The sequence below is a fragment of the Molossus molossus genome, unplaced genomic scaffold, assembly GCF_014108415.1.
Source record: "Molossus molossus isolate mMolMol1 unplaced genomic scaffold, mMolMol1.p scaffold_m16_p_21, whole genome shotgun sequence".
Classification (NCBI taxonomy): Eukaryota; Metazoa; Chordata; class Mammalia; order Chiroptera; family Molossidae; genus Molossus; species Molossus molossus.
The window spans coordinates 7974559-7993246 of record NW_023425357.1 but is presented as its reverse complement, the minus strand read 5'-3'; the positions used below and the strand labels follow the sequence as shown (position 1 = coordinate 7993246).

The 18688-nt window shown below is 53.2% G+C and overlaps 1 protein-coding gene and 1 long non-coding RNA gene across 5 annotated transcripts in view; both read right to left on the bottom strand.

The window, feature by feature from the left end:
- NAPA (NSF attachment protein alpha) overlaps window positions 1-18001 on the bottom strand; it is a 29309-nt gene extending 11308 nt beyond the window's left edge. The window contains exons 1-3 of one of the 3 annotated variants that reach the window (XM_036274445.1): window positions 17753-18001; window positions 4578-4657; window positions 1277-1393 (exon numbers count right to left, since the gene is read on the bottom strand). In XM_036274445.1, the coding sequence (XP_036130338.1) occupies window positions 1277-1393; window positions 4578-4657; window positions 17753-17850 (295 nt within the window). In that variant the 5' untranslated portion in view covers window positions 17851-18001. Of the gene's footprint in view, window positions 1-1276; window positions 1394-4577; window positions 4658-12789; window positions 12965-17752 lie in introns of those variants that run through there. The other 2 variants (XM_036274446.1, XM_036274447.1) reach the window with 2 other exon arrangements.
- On the bottom strand, window positions 7449-12347 carry LOC118638500. 2 transcript variants are annotated; one of them, XR_004961103.1, is made up of 3 exons: window positions 12081-12347; window positions 9646-9898; window positions 7449-7493 (listed from the first exon to the last, which is right to left on the bottom strand). It is a non-coding gene; the product is annotated as an uncharacterized LOC118638500 (long non-coding RNA). The 2 variants fall into 2 exon arrangements; XR_004961102.1 differs by lacking the exon at window positions 12081-12347 and adding an exon at window positions 10127-10462.
- Window positions 18002-18688: the final 687 nt, after the last annotated feature.

The following is an 18688-nucleotide window of genomic DNA, read 5'->3' as shown; positions in this document are numbered from 1 at the left end:
ACTGGCCAGGGCTGCTTTTTAATCCTCATCCAAGGATATGTTTATTGATTTCAGAGAAAGAGAAAGAGAAACTTCCATTAGTTGCCTCTGTATGTGCGCTGACCAGGGATCAAACCTGCAACCTAGCTATGTGCCCTGACTGGGAATCAAACCCACAACCTTTCGGTATACGGAATGATGCTCCAACCAACTGAGCCACCTGGCCAGAGCTCCCCTCGGGTTCTTGCTGGGCCTGGGCCGATCATGTGACCACTTGACCCAACATCTGTGAGACACCCGGTGGCAGAGGAGTGACTAGTCGTTCAAGTCTGGGGACAGAGAAAAGCTACTTGGTCTACACAGGGATCAAATCCTGGGAACTAAAAGTACAGGTGCCACCAGTGATGGGCCCGCCCACAGTCCCGGCGCCAGTGTGGAACCAGTGCTCATGGACCCACGCAGAGACCTCTGTGTACTGTTGCCAGCTGTCCCCTCTCGGTAAAGACAGGCCTTTATCCCAGATTATGCATCTCCTTTGAAAAAGAAAATTCATGTCTTTCCCATTCTCCTGAGAGAGAAGAGTGACAATAAATGGCCTTTTGGAAAAAAAAAAAAAGTCTTTGCTTGCTTAAATCAAAAGTTAGCAACCTGTGTCTGGCACCAAGATTAAATTAAAATTCTAGCTCCGTGAAATCGAAAGTCTGCTACCCACTGGGCTTCCAATTCTGGATGAGCCCAGTGGGACAAAATGGTTTTCTCACGATGAGTCAGACCCAATCGGGGCTTCTGTCCCCAGCACGCTGTCATCTGAAGAAAATGTGTTCTTTGGCAACTACATCTCAGGCTCTTCTCCCTCACCCCCCGCCCCCTACTCCCCGGGGCAGGGAAGCCAGGTTAGGATGGCTTCCTCTCCGTTTTAGCACAGCAACTCCTACCTGGCTGGTCTTAGAAGCCCTCCCACTCCCTTCTGCATGTTAATTCTGACAACAGAACAGATTTTCCTCTCCCCTTGGCATGTGGTGGGTCTGAAATGTAACTCCCACTCCCAAATGCTCCCAGGCTTCGGAAGGGGAGTGATCAGCTGCACACACAGTAGAAGGGGGAGGAGGAGGCTTGGAGCGGGACGAAAATGCCACCCGGCAGGGAGCCAGTTCTGAAAGAAAGCGTGAGGGCCTCCCTGCCAGCCTGCTGCGTGGCGGCCACTGGAGAAAGCCAGAGCCCGTGGAAACCCGAGGACTCTGCAGAGCGCTCAGCTGCTGCTCCGGGCAGCCAGCCCCAGCGGCCCCCCGGCCCTCACCTTGGGGGTCAGCTTTCTTGAACGCGTTGCCAGCGTCCACAAAGCAGGTGGCCGCGTCGTGCTTGTTCTGGAGCTGCAGATGCAGCTGGGCTGCTTGGCAGAAAGCGTTTCCGGCAGCTGGAACAGAAAAGAGTGATCCCGGCCTGAGTGGGGCTCCAGGCCTTGTAAGCCACCCAGGCACTGCCCTGGGAGCTCTGGAGACACAGAGAGCCCCGCAGAAAGGAAGAGAGTGGCCTGGTGGGCTGTCTGGACCTAGATCTCAGGCCTCCTAACCCCAGCGGTGCCCCCTGGGGAGCCTGGACCACTCAAAGGCAGAGAGCAGGCTGAATCATGGGAGGGGGTGTTGGGGAAGAGAGGGCAATAAGATTCAACTCGGAAACACTCCCTGATTTACTCCCCGATTCCGAATCCGATTTCTTTCCCCCATGACTCCCAGCTCTTCCTGTCTAACACCCCCAACTCGTCTGCCTCTGTCCATGTTCTAGGCCCTTGTGTAGAGTCAGGTTGTGTGGACAAAGCACACTCATCAGGAGGTACCTGGAGAGGGGCATAGGGAAACAGGACGCAGGCTCCCAAATCTTGCATATGTGGGGACAAGGGGAGACCCCACACCTGAAGCCCTGTCTGTCCTGTACTCAGCTGCACACTGTCACCTTCCATGGGTCCCAGGCCGTGCTGTTTATGTGGCTCATGTAAAGTGACTTGCAGAAGACAGTGGAGTCATTCCCCCTGCAGGGTGGGACTGCTAAGGGGACCTCCACAGCCACCTCCAGCGCAGCCTGAGGCTGCCCCCTTCATTCCGCTCCGGCTGAGTCTAATCACGGCCTGTGAGCTGGAAGAGGACAGGGCCTGTAACTGCAGAGCGGCAGGACAGAGCCACCCAGTTTCTCACGATGTCTGAGTTCATTATCATCATCATCATCATTATTATTTTTTATCCTCACCCAAGGATATTTTTGCATTTATCTTCAGATAGAGCGGGAGGAAGAGAGGAAGGAAGAGAGAGAAACATCGATGTGAGAGAGATGCATCGACTGGTTGCCACCCCCACAGCCCCAACCGGGGCCGGGGACAAACTGCAACCGAGGTACGTGCCCTTAGTGGGAACCGAACCCGGGACTATCTGGTCCACAGGCTGATGCTCTAACCGCTGAGCAAACTGGCCAGGGCAGTTCATTATTATTTTTAAGGGCTAGAAACTTGAGTGTAAAATTTCCAGAGAAAGTAATAACATCACTGGATTAAAAAAAAAGAAAATAGTAGCCTAGAAATTTTGTTTGAATAGTCGAGGGAGAGATTTATAAATTTTAGGGGGAAAGCAGTATCTATGTGATTAAAAAAGAAAAGTACTGTACTCTTTCTTTTAAGGTACTTTATGAGCTTGGGAGCATAAACGTACATGCAGCATCGGCTTTATGCACAATATATTATTATTTTGTTTGTTTGTTTGTTTTTTATCCTCACCCGAGGACATCTTTCCATTTTTTGTACAGACAGAGTGGGAGGGAGAGAGAGGAAGGGAGAGAGAGAGAGAGAAACATCGACGTGAAGGGACACATCGAGTGGCTGCCACCCGCACGACCAACCAAGGCCGGGGACAAACTGCAACCGAAGTACGTGCCCTTAGCGGGAACCGAACCCGGGTCTCTCCGGACCGCAGGCCGACGCTCTAACCGCTGAGCCAAACTGGCCAGGGCCAATATATTATTTTTATCCTCACCCGAGGATATTTTTCCATTTTTTATACAGATAGAGTGGGAGGGACAGAGAGGAACAGAGAGAGAGAGAGAAACATCGACGTGATGAGACACATCGAGTGGCTGCCACCCGCACGACCAACCAGGACCGGGGACAAACTGCAACCGAAGTACATGCCCTTAGCGGGAACCGAACCCGGGTCTCTCCGGACCGCAGGCCGACGCTCTAACCGCTGAGCCAAACTGGCCAGGGCCAGGGCCAATATATTATTATTTTTATTTTTATTTTTTTCTATCCTCACCCGAGGATATTTTTTCCATTTTTTGTACAGATAGAGTGGGAGGGAGAGAGAGGAAGGGAGAGAGAGTGAGAAACATCGACGTATGCACAATATATTTATGGAGCTCAAACATTCTCAGAAAAGGACAATAATCGATTTTGCCCTATGACTCTACATGCTGCCTCCATGGCCCCATTCCAGGTTTCACCTCCTCCTTGGTCAGAAAGTTCCTCCCTGGGTTCCAAACTATGTCTTTGTTTGATTCCCCCATCCGGTCTTGCTGATGTTTGAAGTCATGTTATGAAGCCAGCTCCCTGCGCTGGCTTTTCACACCTCTCCTCCAGGGCCCCGGCACCTCCCCAGCCGCATGAGCCCCTCCCTGGAGCCTGACCACAAGTCAGGGCCGAGTCAGAAGAGCCATGACTCGGATGGCACTCCGCCCACCAACCTATGTTGTGAGCGCTCAGGAGGCACACGACCCGGAGTGACCTCTTCGGGTGGAGGCCCTCAGCAGCATGACGCTGTGCCACCACATTTACTGAGTGCTGACTGCCCTCGGTGAGTTCTGACCTCCACAGACCCGCACCACGGCTCTATTTGGTTGCAGCTCCCTCCCTGTTGTACTGAGGAAGAAACAAATGAGGAGAGGCCAAGTGACTTCCCCAGGGTCACAGGCCAGTCCGAGCTGTGACACAAACCCAAGTCACTCAGCTTCAAAGGTCACGAAGCAACAAAGGGACAGATGCAACACCTGGCTCCGGAGCCAGAGCTCCGGCTCCCGCGCTCTGTTCTGTCACTAGTCGTGGCCCCGTGGACAAGGGGCCGAAGCGAGCCCCTATTTCCAGATCTACAAAGTGGGGAAAGTAATGAATGGTACTGACCCTCCTCAGGGGCTTGCTGTGACGATTCAATTAATAATGCAGGCTTGGGGCTTAGTATGGTGCTTGACTAACGGTGACTGCGATCAGTGTTATTGGAACCAGCCGAGTGTCCTGAGCCCAGAATTCGGACTGATCGAAGCAGTATGAAACAGAGTCCGGGGAAACCTGAAATTCTGAATGTAAGGAGAAACCCCTCGGACCACGCATCGGTCCACGTGGGTCTGCCTGGATTCAATCATCTGTCCTCAACTCTTCTGTCCCCTCTCCAAGGCCCTGTGATCGAAGCTGTGAAACAACCCAGCGGGCTCTAATGCCCATGGGCTCGTGATGCCGGAGAAGCCTAAGAGGAAGGGCTGCGAGGCTAACCTCCCAGGCCCTGGGGCCGGAAGCTGGGGGAAAGGGGAGAAAGAAGCACCGAGGAGTTCCAGCGGGGACCACATACCGCTCCAGTTTTTGGCCATTTTGAACATGTTTGCCGCTCTGGCGTAGATTTCACAGGCTTCCTCTGTTTTGGATGAGCCTCTGGTGGGAAAAAGAAAGGGTAAAAGGAGTAAGGAGAATATCTAGCAGCCTGGTGTCAAAGAGGAAGCAAGCAGACAGTGGAGACGTCCCCCATGGTTTCCCTGGGAAGCCAGCTTCCTGAGTCCAGCTGCAGCCCAGGCATCTAGTCCAGGCTCAGGAGTCTGTGGTTCCCACCCCCTCACACTGTCTCGGCCCTTCCGACCTCCCCATGGACTGTGACTGCTGCTGACACCACCTCCACTTCCACTTCCGGCCCGGGTTGCTCCCAGGCTCCCTAAAAGTCCCTTCCCCGGAAGAGACCGCAAATCACCCTGCGGGGAGAGCCCCGCTCTGGACGCCCCGTCCCTTCCCCGGTGACTAATCCTGTGCCTTGCGCGCTGCCAGCTGTTCCGTGAAGACCTCTCAGCCCTGCAAGTGTACCACCACCAGATCAGGACCAGGCATAAATATTAAAATATAAACAAACAAAGAAGTACTATTTTTAAATGTGTATAAAAAGTTCCCATTTGTGTTAAAACAAAACAAAAACAGAGGGTGAGAAATGAAGCATAAATGTTTATATAAACAACATTTCTGGAAAAATACACCGAAAACTAGTTGCAGCATTTTTCTCTAAGGCGGAGTCTATAGAACTGGGGGCCAGGCGTGGGAGACAGACTGACACCCTTCGTTTGTCCTGTCTGACTTTTATTTTGAGAAGACGTTTACTAAAGCTGGGGACGGTGAAACAAGGGAGGGCCTAGGATAGAAGAAGCAACAGGAGAGCCTGGGCAGGGCTGCTTTGGCTCACTGGAGTCAGAGAAAGGGGACCTTGGGGACAAGTGCAGGGGGTTAGCCCGGGACGAGCTGCTGCTGCCCACTGCTCCCCTGGTTGCAAGTCTCATGGGGTCCCTTAGAGTTTAGGAGATGCTTGCTTGTGGGGGAAGAGGAAGAAGGTAAAGGCTCGGGCATGCTCCCAGAAGGGAGAGTGGGCCCCTGATTGAATTTTTTTTTTTAATCCTCACCTGAAAATATTTTTCTATTTACTTTCAGATATAATGGGAGGGAGGAAAGAAGAAGCCAGGGCCGGGGACAAACCGCAACCGAGGTACATGCCCTTAGCAGGAACCGAACCCGGGTCTCTCCGGACTGCAGGTGAAGGCTCTAACTGCTGAGCCAAACCGATCAGGGCAAAAAAGTACATTTTAAAAAAAAGCCCTGGCCTGTTTGGCTCAGAGGTTAGAGCATCAACCCATGGACCAGAGTCCTGGGGTCGATTCCGGTCAAGGGCACATACCTCGGCTGTGGTTTGGTCCCCAGCCCTGGTCAGGGTCGTGTGGGGGGCAATCAATTGATGTGTGTCTCTCCCTCCCTCCCACTCTTTAAAAATAAATAAAATAAACAAATAAATAAAGAGTACCCTACAGGGATAGCTTTACCCTGGCCTCCCAAACCTCTTCCCATTTTTTTTAAAAATGTTTTTATTGATTATTTTAGAGAGAGAGGAAGGGAGAGATAGAAACATCAATGTGAGAGAGAACCATTAATCGGCTGCTTCCTGCACGCCAACTGGGGATTGAGCCAAAACCCTAGCATGTGCCCTGACCAGGAATCAAACTGGGACATCTCAGACCATGGGACAATGCTTAGTCCACCGAGCCACACTGGGCATCCTTTTCCTGAATCGGGAGGGGGGGTGGCTTTCATCAGTACCTCACCTCACCCACCGGTGCTGTCATGCCATCTCCAATAATCCCATCAGGCTGAGCCTACCAGCTCTGGGGTTGCTGTAACTTTTCAAATCCCCATCACCCACAAAAATCAGTAAAATAAAACCCACATGCTCAGGAGTCCCCCACATGGAGTTCAGACTCTCTCTTCCCTGACATCAAGCAATGTTTTGTTTTCAAGGAAGAGAAAAGGGGGACTTTTCCAATTAAAAGCCACATAAATCGTCTTCCCTGTCCGAGCCCTCACTGTAGTGTCAAATGGCCCTGGAAGCCGGCCAGCTGGCAAGGGCCTGCAGTGTCATTTGGAACTGTGTGTGGCCCCTGCCTTCACTGCGCCGCTAGTGCCGCAGTCCACCCTGCCACTCTTCTGAATCTCATGAGGGGCTCCTTACAATAATCAAATCAGAGCCCACAGCCACCCTCCCTGGAGGACCGTCTGGGTGGGGCCTGGGATCGGGATTTTAACATGATTCAGAAGATCAGGTGAGTCTGGGAGGGGAAAAGCTGTCTTAGCTTGGAAAACAGCCAGCAGTGACCTGTCCCAGGTCAGGCTGTTACCGGAAAGGGGACCTGGCCCTGAGCGGGTCTGCCGAGGGCCAGCGGATAGTGTGTGGGTTCTTTGTGCAGGAAAAGTTTCACAACATGAGTCCAAGTGAATTTTAGAGGATGTTTATTAAAGTTGGGGACAGTGAAACCAGAAAAGGCTGGGGAAACGAGCCTGGGCAGGCCAGAGAAAAGGGGGCCTTGAGCACAGGTTCAGGGGTTTGCCTGGGATGAACTGCCACTGCCCAGTGCTGGCCCGGTTGGAAGCCTCGTGGGGTCCCTTAGAGTCGAGGAGATGCTGCCTGGGGGGGAAGGACGGGGAGCGCAGGTGTGCTCCTGGGAAGGAGAGCGAGCGCTAGGTCCTCTGTCTTGAGGCTTTTATTTCTCTTGCAGGCGGGAATCTTAGGAGGTCTCAGGGAAGGGTTTCAACAGAATATTCCCCAGTTTTCTAGATGTGCTCCTTCAGGGTCGTGGTCCTCACTGATTGGTCAGTGTCAGGGCAGGGGGGTTGTTAGTCTCCGCAGCTGGTCCTGGTGTCACCCACCTGGTTTGGCTATTCTTCTGGGTCTGGAGCTGAAATACAACTGAGGCCCAGCTGTTATTTCTAGGGAGGCGACCTTCTGTAACTGCTGTAAATGGCTGTCAGTTTGTTCAACTACCTGCCTCAGTTTCTCTATGTCACTTGTCCTGTTACTGGCCTGTCTCAAGGTGACTACACTTGGCAAATACCTCCCAGGGCTGGCTAAGTGTGGGGGGGTTGGGGCTGGAGTCCTGGCCTCCTGAATCCAAATAACACCTGCAAGGTTCCTCTTTAGATTTTTTTTTAATCCTCACCCAAGGACATTTTTGCATTTATCTCCAGACAGAGCGGGAGGAAGAGAAGAGGAAGAGAGAGAGAGAAACACTGACGTGAGAGATACAACTCAAGTGGTTGCCACCCACAGAACCCCAACCGGGGCTGGGAACGAACTGCAACTGAGGTATGTGCCCTTAGCGGGAACCGAACCCGGGACTCTCTGGTCCGTGGGTTGATGCTCTAATCGCTCAGCCAAACTGACCAGGGCAGGCTCCTCTTTAGATGAAAAGTCTACCCTTTGCCTTCTGTCGTTGTGTTCACACTGTCTCCCCAACACTGCTGTCCCTGGGAAGTATCTCTGAGCAACCCCCCCCCCCCAAGACTTCACTCCAACTGGCCCAACACATTGAACCTGAGGTCCCTGTTTGAAGTGACTTCTTTAGAAACCACTCCTGGCCTTGGAGAGGTTAGGCACTTTCACAAGGTTCTGGCAGAAAGAAACTTTCAGAAGGCTCTCTTGGGGCCAGAAGGCAAACACCCCTGGGGACCTTCTCTGGAATGTTCTCTTGAAAGGAGACTGATGTATTCAGACTGCCATCACAGGTCTGTCCTCCCCACGGATCCTTCAATTCTGAGGGGTGAATTAGTCCTGTCCAGGCCCAGACACTGTCTGAAAAAGCTCAGGCCCCTGGATGAGCAGAAGTGGCCCATCCCACTGAGAGGCCCCAAGCTGGGTGATGACAATGTGCAGAGCCGGCCCAGCTGGTTTGTTTCAGCTCAGTGGGACAGAGTGGACACAGAACACAAAGCCTGCCAGCTGCTGGGCTGAAATTCTATGATCACAGACTAAGCTAGGCCAACCCTGCACTGAGTCAATGATTCTAACTGTGGAGTGGAAAAGCCAGAGGGATTACCACCTGCTCAGGCCACTAGGCCTGTCTCCTTCTTGCAATTTCCACGGGGATTACAGGGGAATTATTTCTGGAGTTCTATCCTCTTTCTTTTAGAGACGGAAGTTGAGTCACCAAAAAGAGAAAGTGACTTGCCTAGGGTCACTGGCAGATCCTGAAGGAGAAGCTGTTCAAATAGCCATTTAGCCATCCAGGGAACAAGTATTTGAGTATTTATGATGTGCCAGGCACCGGATGCAACAGTAAACAAAGAAGAAGAACCTGGTCCTCAATAAACAGGAAACCAGGAAGACAATGTCACAGTGATCAAGCACTAGAGGGGCTAGGGAGAAAGGGCTTCTTTGAAAGGGCGGGTCAGGGATGTGGGATTTGAGTTTAGTCTCCAATGATGACTAAGTAGCCACTCGTGAAAGGAGGAAAAGCATTCCACACAGCAATTAAAGCATGTGTAAAGGCCCTGAGACAGAAACAAGCTTGGCCAGTTCAATCAAGGAAAAGAAACGAGCCAGGATGGCTATGGTGCAGGGAGTGGTAGACAGTGAGGCTAGGGAGGCAGGCAGGGGATCCCACGCTAGACAGAGGCGAGAAGAGTCTAGGCCATGCCCTAACACAAGAGGAGGCTTTTCGGCAGGGGGAGAGTGCTGGGGAAGAAGTTCCCAGCTCCACGGCTCTACCAAGCTGCCTCACCACACAGTAATCTGCATGGGATCCCCCCCCTCCGCCCCCCGTCAGCTCCGCTCATGTCACTCATGTAAGGGGGGCCTCCATGAAGAAAACCACACACTCCCTGAGGTGGGGAAACCAAGCCTTCTTCCTTCGTCCCCTGCACTAGATCCAGAAAAGCGAGCTGGGTCTGCCTCTTCTGAAGAGCTCAGTGGCAGCACATGCGACAGCTGACTGTCCCTCCCCCACTGACTTCCCCAAGCTGCCTCTGCTTGGCTCTCCCCAACCAGAGGCTCTGAGCTGTGCCCAGGAATAGAGGGAACTGGTTTGGGCTGGCCTGGTGCACGGCTGTCTATAATTACTCACTCGGTTTTGCGTTCTCCCCCCTCCCAAGGCGGAGGAAGCAGTCTCAGGTCTCCCAGGCGTAGCCACCAACCTCCAGGGACTGTCATATGGAGAGGAGTGAGCGTGCCAGGAACGTACTGACAGCCTGGTGGGACCCGGGCCAGGGGGGTCTGCAGGGCAGAGTCTCAGCTTCCATCCCTCTTTCCTCCATCTCCTGGGCACTTCCTGGCTCCCACCAACATGCCACCTACCGCACCTACATCTTCCTAGGGACCTAAAAAGGCAGGGCAGGTGGAGTTAACTCCCATTTTAGGTCCTCCTCCACAGTCCCTCTCCCTCCTGTCCCCGTGGTGCCACAGCCTTCGGTCCTCTGGAGACTTAGGTCCCCGCCCTGATTCTGTAGCCCCGCCCTCGCCTTCTCCACTGAGCATCATTACTCCTTAGAATGGTGCCCCACCTGAAGGGACATAGAGATCCTCACAGTAACCCTTCAGGTCCTCACCAGGGTATTCACACACCCTCCTGCGTTACATAGGAGGAAGCTGGCTGGGGCTCAGGGTGGTAAGGGGCTTGCCCAAGCTCCTGTTACCAGGAAGCTGCAGGGCTCCACAGGGGACTTGGCCTTGGGGACCCCGCCTCTGCCTCTCCCTGACTCAGTGCTCTGGGAGGCTTCCTTCCACCTCTGAGTGTCCCGGCCCGCTCTCACCTCCCCCACTGATTAAACAGCCAGCTCTGCTCAGGTTTCCCTCGTCTGATAAGCACACTGCTCCCTGCTGGAGGCCAGCCTGCCCCTAAGCAAGCAGGGCTTTGTGTACAGGCTGCAGGTGGAAGGAACGGTAGAGAACTGAAAGGCCCAGCTGCACAGGGAGCAGGCAGCCACCAGGCATCTCCTCCCGCACCACCTGCAACCGCTAAGCCACTCACTGCCTCCCTGGCTTTGCAGTGACAGGCAGGGCCTGGGCCCCCACAGTGCGTGCAAAGGCCCCCATGACCCCAAAAGAATAAAGCTTAATCTAACTGCCCAGCACTGATATCATCACAGGACACTCTCCTAACATGCCTGTATGGGCAAGGGGTGGGGACAGAATGGACCTGGTGGCCAGGAGGCCAGGGCTCAAATTTGGTCTCAGCATTCTGCTAACTGTGCCTGCCACCTTGGACTAGCAGTCCCTGACCTCAGCCTCCTTTTTTTTGTTGCTATTGTTGCTAATCCTCACCTGAGGATGTTTTTTTCCATTGCCTTTTTTTAGAGAGAGAGGAAGGGAGAGAAAGATAGAAACAGAGATGTGAGAGAGAAACACCAATTGGCTGCCTCCTGCACGCCCCCTACTGGGGATCAAGCCTGCAACCCGGGCATGTGCCCTGACCCGGAATTGAACCCGAACCTCTCAGTCCATGGGACAACGTTCAATGCACTGAGCCACACTGGCTGGGTGAGCCTCAGTTTCTTTACCTATAAAATGGAGACAATGAACCCAACCCGGGAAGAGTCTGTGAGGATCAGAGATGACCTGGCGCAGAAGGCAGCATGGAGCAGGTGCTCAAACGGTTGTTACTGGACAGAGGAGGAGAAATACACTCCAAAGGCTGCCAGCCACCTGGCACTGGGAATTCTAGTCACTTGGGGCAGTGGAAAAATCTCAGACTGTAGTCAGACGGGCCAGGATTCCAGCACCAGCTTGTGGGGCTCACCGGCCTCGGTTTCCTTATCCGTACCTGGGGATAAGACTCCACACTGGGCAGAGCTGCTGGAAGCAAGAGGCAGCGCCAGGAGAGTGCCTGCCACACTTAGCATCGCTCTTATCAAACTGGCAAAGAGAATAGATTCTAGATGTGTTTTCCTACTTCAACATCTCAGCATGGGCCTCACCTCCGCCACCCCAGACTGGCTAAGTGCGGCCCCTCCTTCCACGGACCCCACCCCTAACCTCGAGCTGTTCCCTCGACTGTAAACTCAAAGGCAGGGACTGTGCCTATCACAAGGTCTGGCAGGCGCTCCTGTGGTTCTATACCGATGCCCTCTACACCCCAACAGATTACTTCATCCCAGCCAAAGACCTAAATGTTTCCTTTTCTTTTTCTTTTTTTTCTTTAATGACTTTTTAGAGACAGAGGAAGGGAGAGGGAGAGAGAGATAGAAACATCGATGAGAGAGAACATAGGTTGGCTGCCTCCTGCATGCCTCCCCCTGGGAATCGGGCCCACAACCTGGGCATGTGTCCTGACTGGGAATCGAACTGGCAACCTCTTGGTCCATGGGTCAACGCACAAGCACTGAGCCACACTGGCCAGGCTAAATGTTTCCTTTTCTTGAAAGATGTTTCTGGAAGACCCTACCTAGCCTCTCTGTAGCCCCCTCCCAAACAGAAGCGTTGAAACTGCCTGATCAGGCAGCAAAGTCCCATCCATCATGGAGGACAGAACCCTCAACTGCAGCACAATTATGGCTGAAATACCCGGAATCCTTGTGTCCCTTTAGGAAAGACTGGGCAAGACCTGCCAAGTTTTCCGCTGCAGGTCTTGGCAGCTCGCGGGGCATCTGGAACCCACTGGTGTGGCCAGAAATGGTGGCAGGGGTCTCTGCATGCTCTCTGGGTGGAAGGCAGTCTGGAAGCAAAGCCAGAAGCTGTTATTCCCACACCAGCTCAGCTAAGGGCTTGGTGGGTCTTGTCTCCGAACTCGGCAGCAAGTCTTCCCTCAGAAAGCCGCGCACCAGGGTTCCTGGGGTTGCTGGCACCTACAGGCAGTTCAAACAGGAACTGATTTCTCAACATTTGACCTTTAGAGACTGTGTGTTTGTATACAGAACACACTGCCATTTTTTCCTCCATGGCCTCCAGCTCCAATTCTAATAAATAATAACAACAATGGCAAGCACTTAATAAGCACATACCAGCGTCAGGCACTGTGTTCTCACCACTCTACACACACAATCTCATTTATTCCTTAAACAGCCCATAAAGTAGCGATTACTGTGGTTTTCATTTCACACATGAAGAAACTTCCTATACAGGTTGCTCACCAAGTGGAAAGCAGTTTGTACTTTGGATTGGGGAGTAAGGGGAAGACTGAGGGAGGAGGGAAGCCGCAGGGGGCCCAGCAGGGAAGTGTACACACACCTACATCGAGGGAGACACACGGCAGGAGGGAAGAAAGTGTGCTCACCCTGCCGGTCCCTTTCTGCAGTTTCACTGGGCTCTCCTTGGGAAACCTCCACTTCTTGCTTTCAGAGAAGCTTGGGCTGCTCCCCCCTCCTCCCCCCTCCTCCCCAGGTGCCTTTGCCCAGCTGGGGACTTGGCGGGAAGGGAGAGGAGGGAGCAGGAGGGAAGGTACAGACGAACTGGGATCTACTTCCTGACTGGCTGGGTGGAGCCCAGTACACCAAAGCCCCCTAGCGTCTGGAAGCCCAGAAATAGTGAAAAGCAAAGAAAACCCTAACATCCAAAGAGATGGGGCTGCCCCACATCCCGGGTGGGGCCATCCTACTTGGCCCTTTTGACGGGAGCTGTCACTGCTGAGACTCCTGAAAGGGGAAGAAGCAGCACCAGCTGAGCCCCAACACCCTCTCCTTCGAAGCCACCGAGGGCACTGTGAAGGGGGGGTTGTGAAATGTTGAACACAGGCAACCCCGGCTCCAGAGGCCAGGGCTGACCCCTCGCTGTACTCCCTCAGACAGACAGGTTCCAGTTGGGCAGGGCTCCATCCGTGTCCCTGCACTCTGCCTGGCCTGGCTCACGCCCACCTCAGCACCACCCAAACTGCTCTTGGAGCTGGAAGGGGCAGGGATGGATACACCTGCTCTTTCTTGGAAATGTTGGAAAAAAACTGCCAAGTGGGGTGAGGAGGGAGAGGAGTCAGAAGGAAGGGGCTCCCTAAGACACTTAGTTTGCCAACATCCTTAGTGCCCAAAGTGGGTCTGAGCTCAAGATAAACTAAGTGGAGTGGAGAGAGGGCTCTGGGATCAGACAGGCCTGGGTCTGACCGTGGATCCCATTTACTGGGGGACTGGGCAAGTACCTCAACTTCTCTAAGTCTGAACTTGCCCACCTCCACGGGGATGCTGCGAGGACTCAGTGTGAGGGACAGATAAGGTGCCTTGCCCAGCCTGGCTCGGAGCCAGAGCGAGCACTAATAAACACTATCTGCAATTATTTATATCACCACCTTCACGCTCCCCCACCAGCTGCTCAGTCCTTCCTAAAAGGCAAAGGGAACCCTCCAGGACTGGCCCTGCTACGGACTGAATGTTTGTGTCCCCCCTAAATTCATGTGTTGAAATCCTAACCTCCAAGGTGATAGTATTAGGAGGTGGGGCCTCTCGGGGTGATTCTGTGCCTTTATAAAAGAGACCCAAGAGCCCTGGCCGGTTTGGCTCAGTGGTTACAGCATCTGCCTGAGGACCAGTGAGTCACGGGTTCGATTGCCATCAACAGAATGTACCTCAGTTGCGGTTTGTCCCCGGCCCTGGCCGGGGTTGTGCAGGAGGCAACCAGTCAATGTGTCCCTCTCACATGGATGTTTCTCTCTCCCTCTCTCTCTCTCCCTTCATCCCACTCTATCTGAAGAAAAATGGGAAAATATTCTCCAGTGAGGATTAAAAAAAGAGACCCCAGAGAGCTAGGTCACCTCTTCCACCAGGCAAGGACACAGTGAAAGGACGCTGTCTATGAGGAAGAGGGTCCTCACCAGAGCTAAATCTGCTGGCACCATGATCCTCCGGAATTAGGAGAAATACGTGTCTGTTGTTTGTAATCTCCCCGGCCATGGTGTTTTGGGGTAGCAGCCTGAACAGACTAAGACAGAACTCCTCCTTAAGACCCTTAACACTCGGGCAGCTCCAGCCCAAGGCCTTTCGGAAGAGCCCCCTCCCTCCCACTGCCTCTCCTTGCTGAGCTTCCCTCCCGCTTCTGCCCTTCGAACTTCAGGTGCTAAGAATGGAACTCCCGGAATTAAACTTCACACACCTGGCCTTCCTCAAGCTACCCCTCTGCCTGGAGCAGTGCTCCCCCACCAGAGGGCACCCCCAGAACTCCTGTTCATCTTCCCAGAGGGAGGCCTCTCCTCTGGAAAGCCATCCCGGGTCCCTTTGGATCTCGGTTCCCCATCATTCCCGACAGAACCTCCCCTCACGCCACACCTTTGCTGAACAATTCCCGCTGCCTAGAACACCCTTCTAGGCCCCCGCTACCCCAATAGCAAGTCCTGGGGTTCCCTGGATCTCAGCTCATTCCTCACCAACAGCCTTCCTTCCTATGGTGCAGCTTCCTCTCAGCTCAGGAACTTCACACAAATGACATCATCTAGCCCTTAGTTACATCTGACAACTTTTGTTTCACTAGCATTAGCCAAGTGTTAATCTTAGTTGCGGAGAAACATTCTCCTCTACTTTTAGAGGTTCTTCTGGCTGGCATAAAAATCAAATTGACATAAGGCAAATTAGCAAGAGAAAAACAAATTAAAGTTTAATAACATGCACATCTCCTGTATGCCTGGGAACACTAAGTAACTTGCCAAAAAGGCCTAAGCCATCAAGTTAAATACCACCTTCAGCTAAAGACAAAAGATGTAGGGGGTGGAGAGTCAGTTATGGGAGGTTACCAGGAAAACACAGTAAACAAGGCTAAGATTGTTATACAGATTTAAGTCTCTACATTCTCCACCAGATAGTGAAAGCAGGCCTGGTACAGTACAGACTCCCATACAAATGTAAAAGTCCTTTATAAGGGTAACTGAACTAGCTTCTACTGGCTTTTCAAAGTTTCTCCTATAATTAACTGGCCTAAAAGAACCAATATCCCAAAGAGGCATATTTTGGGATGGCAAACTCTGCGCCCCTTCACTTGCCTTCCCAACCAGGTGACAAATGTCTCAGAGGTTGACTTAGTTGCTTTCTCCAAGCACAGCCCAACAGTAAGTACACTCACTGATCCTCAGTCCAAAGAGACCAGACACCAAAAGCCACCCAGTAAATCTATTGGCTGAAAACTGAGCTCTTGGCCCCACCCCAAAACACTGCACTTGATTCTTCCCTTGTGAAGTAAGAAGAAACACACACATATCCTCTCTCACCTCTCAGCCTCTAAACCATTCCTCACTAATCAATACATCAGCCTGGATGTTTCTCCACACCAGTGAATTTCAGCCATGGTATTAAAGTCCTTTTGCTAAACATTATCCAACCTCAAATAACAACAGGGTGTGTGTGTGTGTGTGTGTGTGTGTCTCCTCTCCTGGAAAGAACCTTCCCCTTCAATTCTTTCCAGCCTCCTAGCATCTCTCTCTCAGTCCCCAGGCCCTCCTCTCAGGACTGCAGGCCGACGCTCTAACCGCTGAGCCAAACCGGCCAGGGCAAATATATATATTTTTATCCTCACCCGAGGACATTTTTCCATTTTCTGTACAGATAGAGTGGGAGGGAGAGAGAGGAAGAGAGAGAGAGAAACATCGATGTGAAAGGGACACATCGAATGGCTGCCACCGCACGACCAACCAGGACCGGGGACAAACTGCAACCGAAGTACGTGCCCTTAGCGGGAACCGAACCCGGGTCTCTCCGGACCGCAGGCCGACGCTCTAACCGCTGAGCCAAACCGGCCAGGGCCCCAGGCCCTCCTCTCAAACCGCATCCCTGGCCTTCTGGGAGACTCTCCAAGTCCTGCAGCGTCTCCCAGTCTCTGCCTCCCTCTGTTGCCTCATTTCCACCAGCTCTTCCTAACTCTACAAACCCATTGCCCCTCTCCAGTCCTTTCAGTCCTAAGAACAATCCAACCCTGCCCTGTCCTCTGGGCTCTCTGGCTCTCTTCTTCCTCTGCCCAGGACCTCAAGCCCCATCCCCTAACTTGACTAAGTCCCCAGGGCCCAGAGTCCCTTCCTCACTTCCTTTTAGCTCCTCTTATCACACTCAGCTTCTCCTTCCTGACTTGCCCACACGTCTCCCCAAGGCTCCCACCCCGGTCCCCATCACCCCTCCCAGTACAGGTTCCAAACCTGTTTCCTTCCTGGAAGTAACACTGATGATTCCTTACACCTTTCAAGCTAACCTTGTGCCAAGCCCAACTCTAAACACTTTAATATGCACTCTTATTCAACGCTAGTGGCAACTTCTGAGGTGAGTTTTACTGGCGTTCCCCTTTCAACAGGAAAATTGCCTAAGCTCATGAAATAAGTGGCAGAGCCACACTTCAAACTCAGGCATTTGACACTTGTAAGCCACGGAGATTCCTCAAAAGATGGTCATCACTTTTATGAGCTAAGACCAATCGTGTGTGAAACGTCCAGCACAGTGTAGAGTCGGACCCCTTCAGGCCTCTTTCTCAGCACACCATGGTCATCCTGCTCACACTGCCGGACCACTTCTCAGTGATCGCACAGCAGGGCTCCCGCTCCCTTTGGTTTTCGCATCTCCCTCACCTCTCTCTTTCATCCCTCCAGCTCCTACACAAAGTCAGCATCACTTATACCCCCACCCCATGTCATTCTCCAGCCTCTCCGCCCAGGGCTCCGGTCTGAGTTCACCACCCAGGGATCCTCTGCTCAGAGCTCATGAGTGTAAGGTCCTCCGACACTGGTCACTATTAACATACTCGCCCCAGGCACCTCACACACCTCACGCTTGAACTCATCACTCCCAGGATTTCCTGCGCCCCACACCCTCGCCCACATCACCCAGCGCTCATGCAAATCCACCGCCACAGGCCTTGGAAATCGCTCCCCAAGCCCCATCTCGCCGGCCTGGGATTCTTCGGACAGGTTCTCCTACAGTTCCCAAAGGCTTCTGGCCCTCGGTGCTCTCTCAGGTTCCCTCAACCCGCTCAGGCCGGTCCCCTTCAAGGCCTCAGACCACATGCTTTCGGCCCAGGTTCTCCTCCGTCCCCCTTTAGCTTGGGTCCCCTTGCAACCTCATGATGATGTCGCCACGGCCTAGGTGTCCTCAGCCCAGAGCCCTTCCGCCATCTCAGTGTCTATCCTCAGACCGTGTTGACACAGCCTGGTCACCCTGGCCCTCAGATTGTGACTCCTCTGCTACCCTGGACCAGGGCTCCTCATCCGGAAATCCCTCCGTCCTCTAGAAGCCAGTCCTTCGTCCCTCTCAGCCTAGGTCCCGGCCGATCCTCAGTGCGGTTCTTACCCAAAGAGGCCCGAGAAGAAGGACTGCGAGTTTCTCAGTTTGCGCTCGGCCTCGGCCAGCAGCGCCGTCGCCTCCGCTTCCTTTCCGGAGTTGTCCATAGCGGCTGCAAAAGTAGCCAGCAAACCGCCCGACCAGGGCCCCTCGGAGGACTCAGCCGGGCCGGACCGCAGTACACAGGTCAGGGGAACTTAGCCGGCTGCGTTGACGTCGCACCAGCGCGCACCGCCTACTACCCGGAACCATGTGACTCACACTGGCCAACCAGAGGCCTCGTAGCGCGGCGCGCGCCCGCCGGTCACGCCCCCTCAAGCCGTCGCACGCCACCCCGTGACTCACGGCCTCCAATCGGCTACCCGATGCTTCGACGCACGCGCATAAACCTGCGTACGGCGCCCCACTTTCTTCCGGCTGCTCGGCACAACAATGCAGGTGATTCTGTATAAGCCAATCGTAGTCCCTACTGTCAAGATCCCGCCCCGAAGTGCAACGTCTCTGGATCCTCCTTCACCAATCAGCAGTTCCTCTACTCGGGTTCTGTCCTCCCTACGGACTCTAGTCAGCTGATCTCTGGCCCTCACGTGACAGCCCCCAGCCCCTGTGGACGACACATCCCTTCCACGCTCGGGTTTGACAGTTCTCTTGGGCAGAACTCCGCCTCCGTTCCTTATCTGGAGTTACTCTCTCTCACTGGGAAGGAAACCTTTCTTGCGCCCTCTGCCGAGGGATGCTGAAACTGATTTGGGAAGGCCAGTGAAGTACTTGAGAGGGGAAACTAAATTGAGAGTAGAGGTTATGTTTTCATTAAAAAAAGCTGGAGAGTGTTCAAAATTCAGAATCAAGCACACATAGTACCTAGATAGTAGTTTTTAATACCATTCGCCAATAAAAAAAACCAAGGCTCCTTGGGTAAATGATTTTATGTTCTTATGTTCTTCT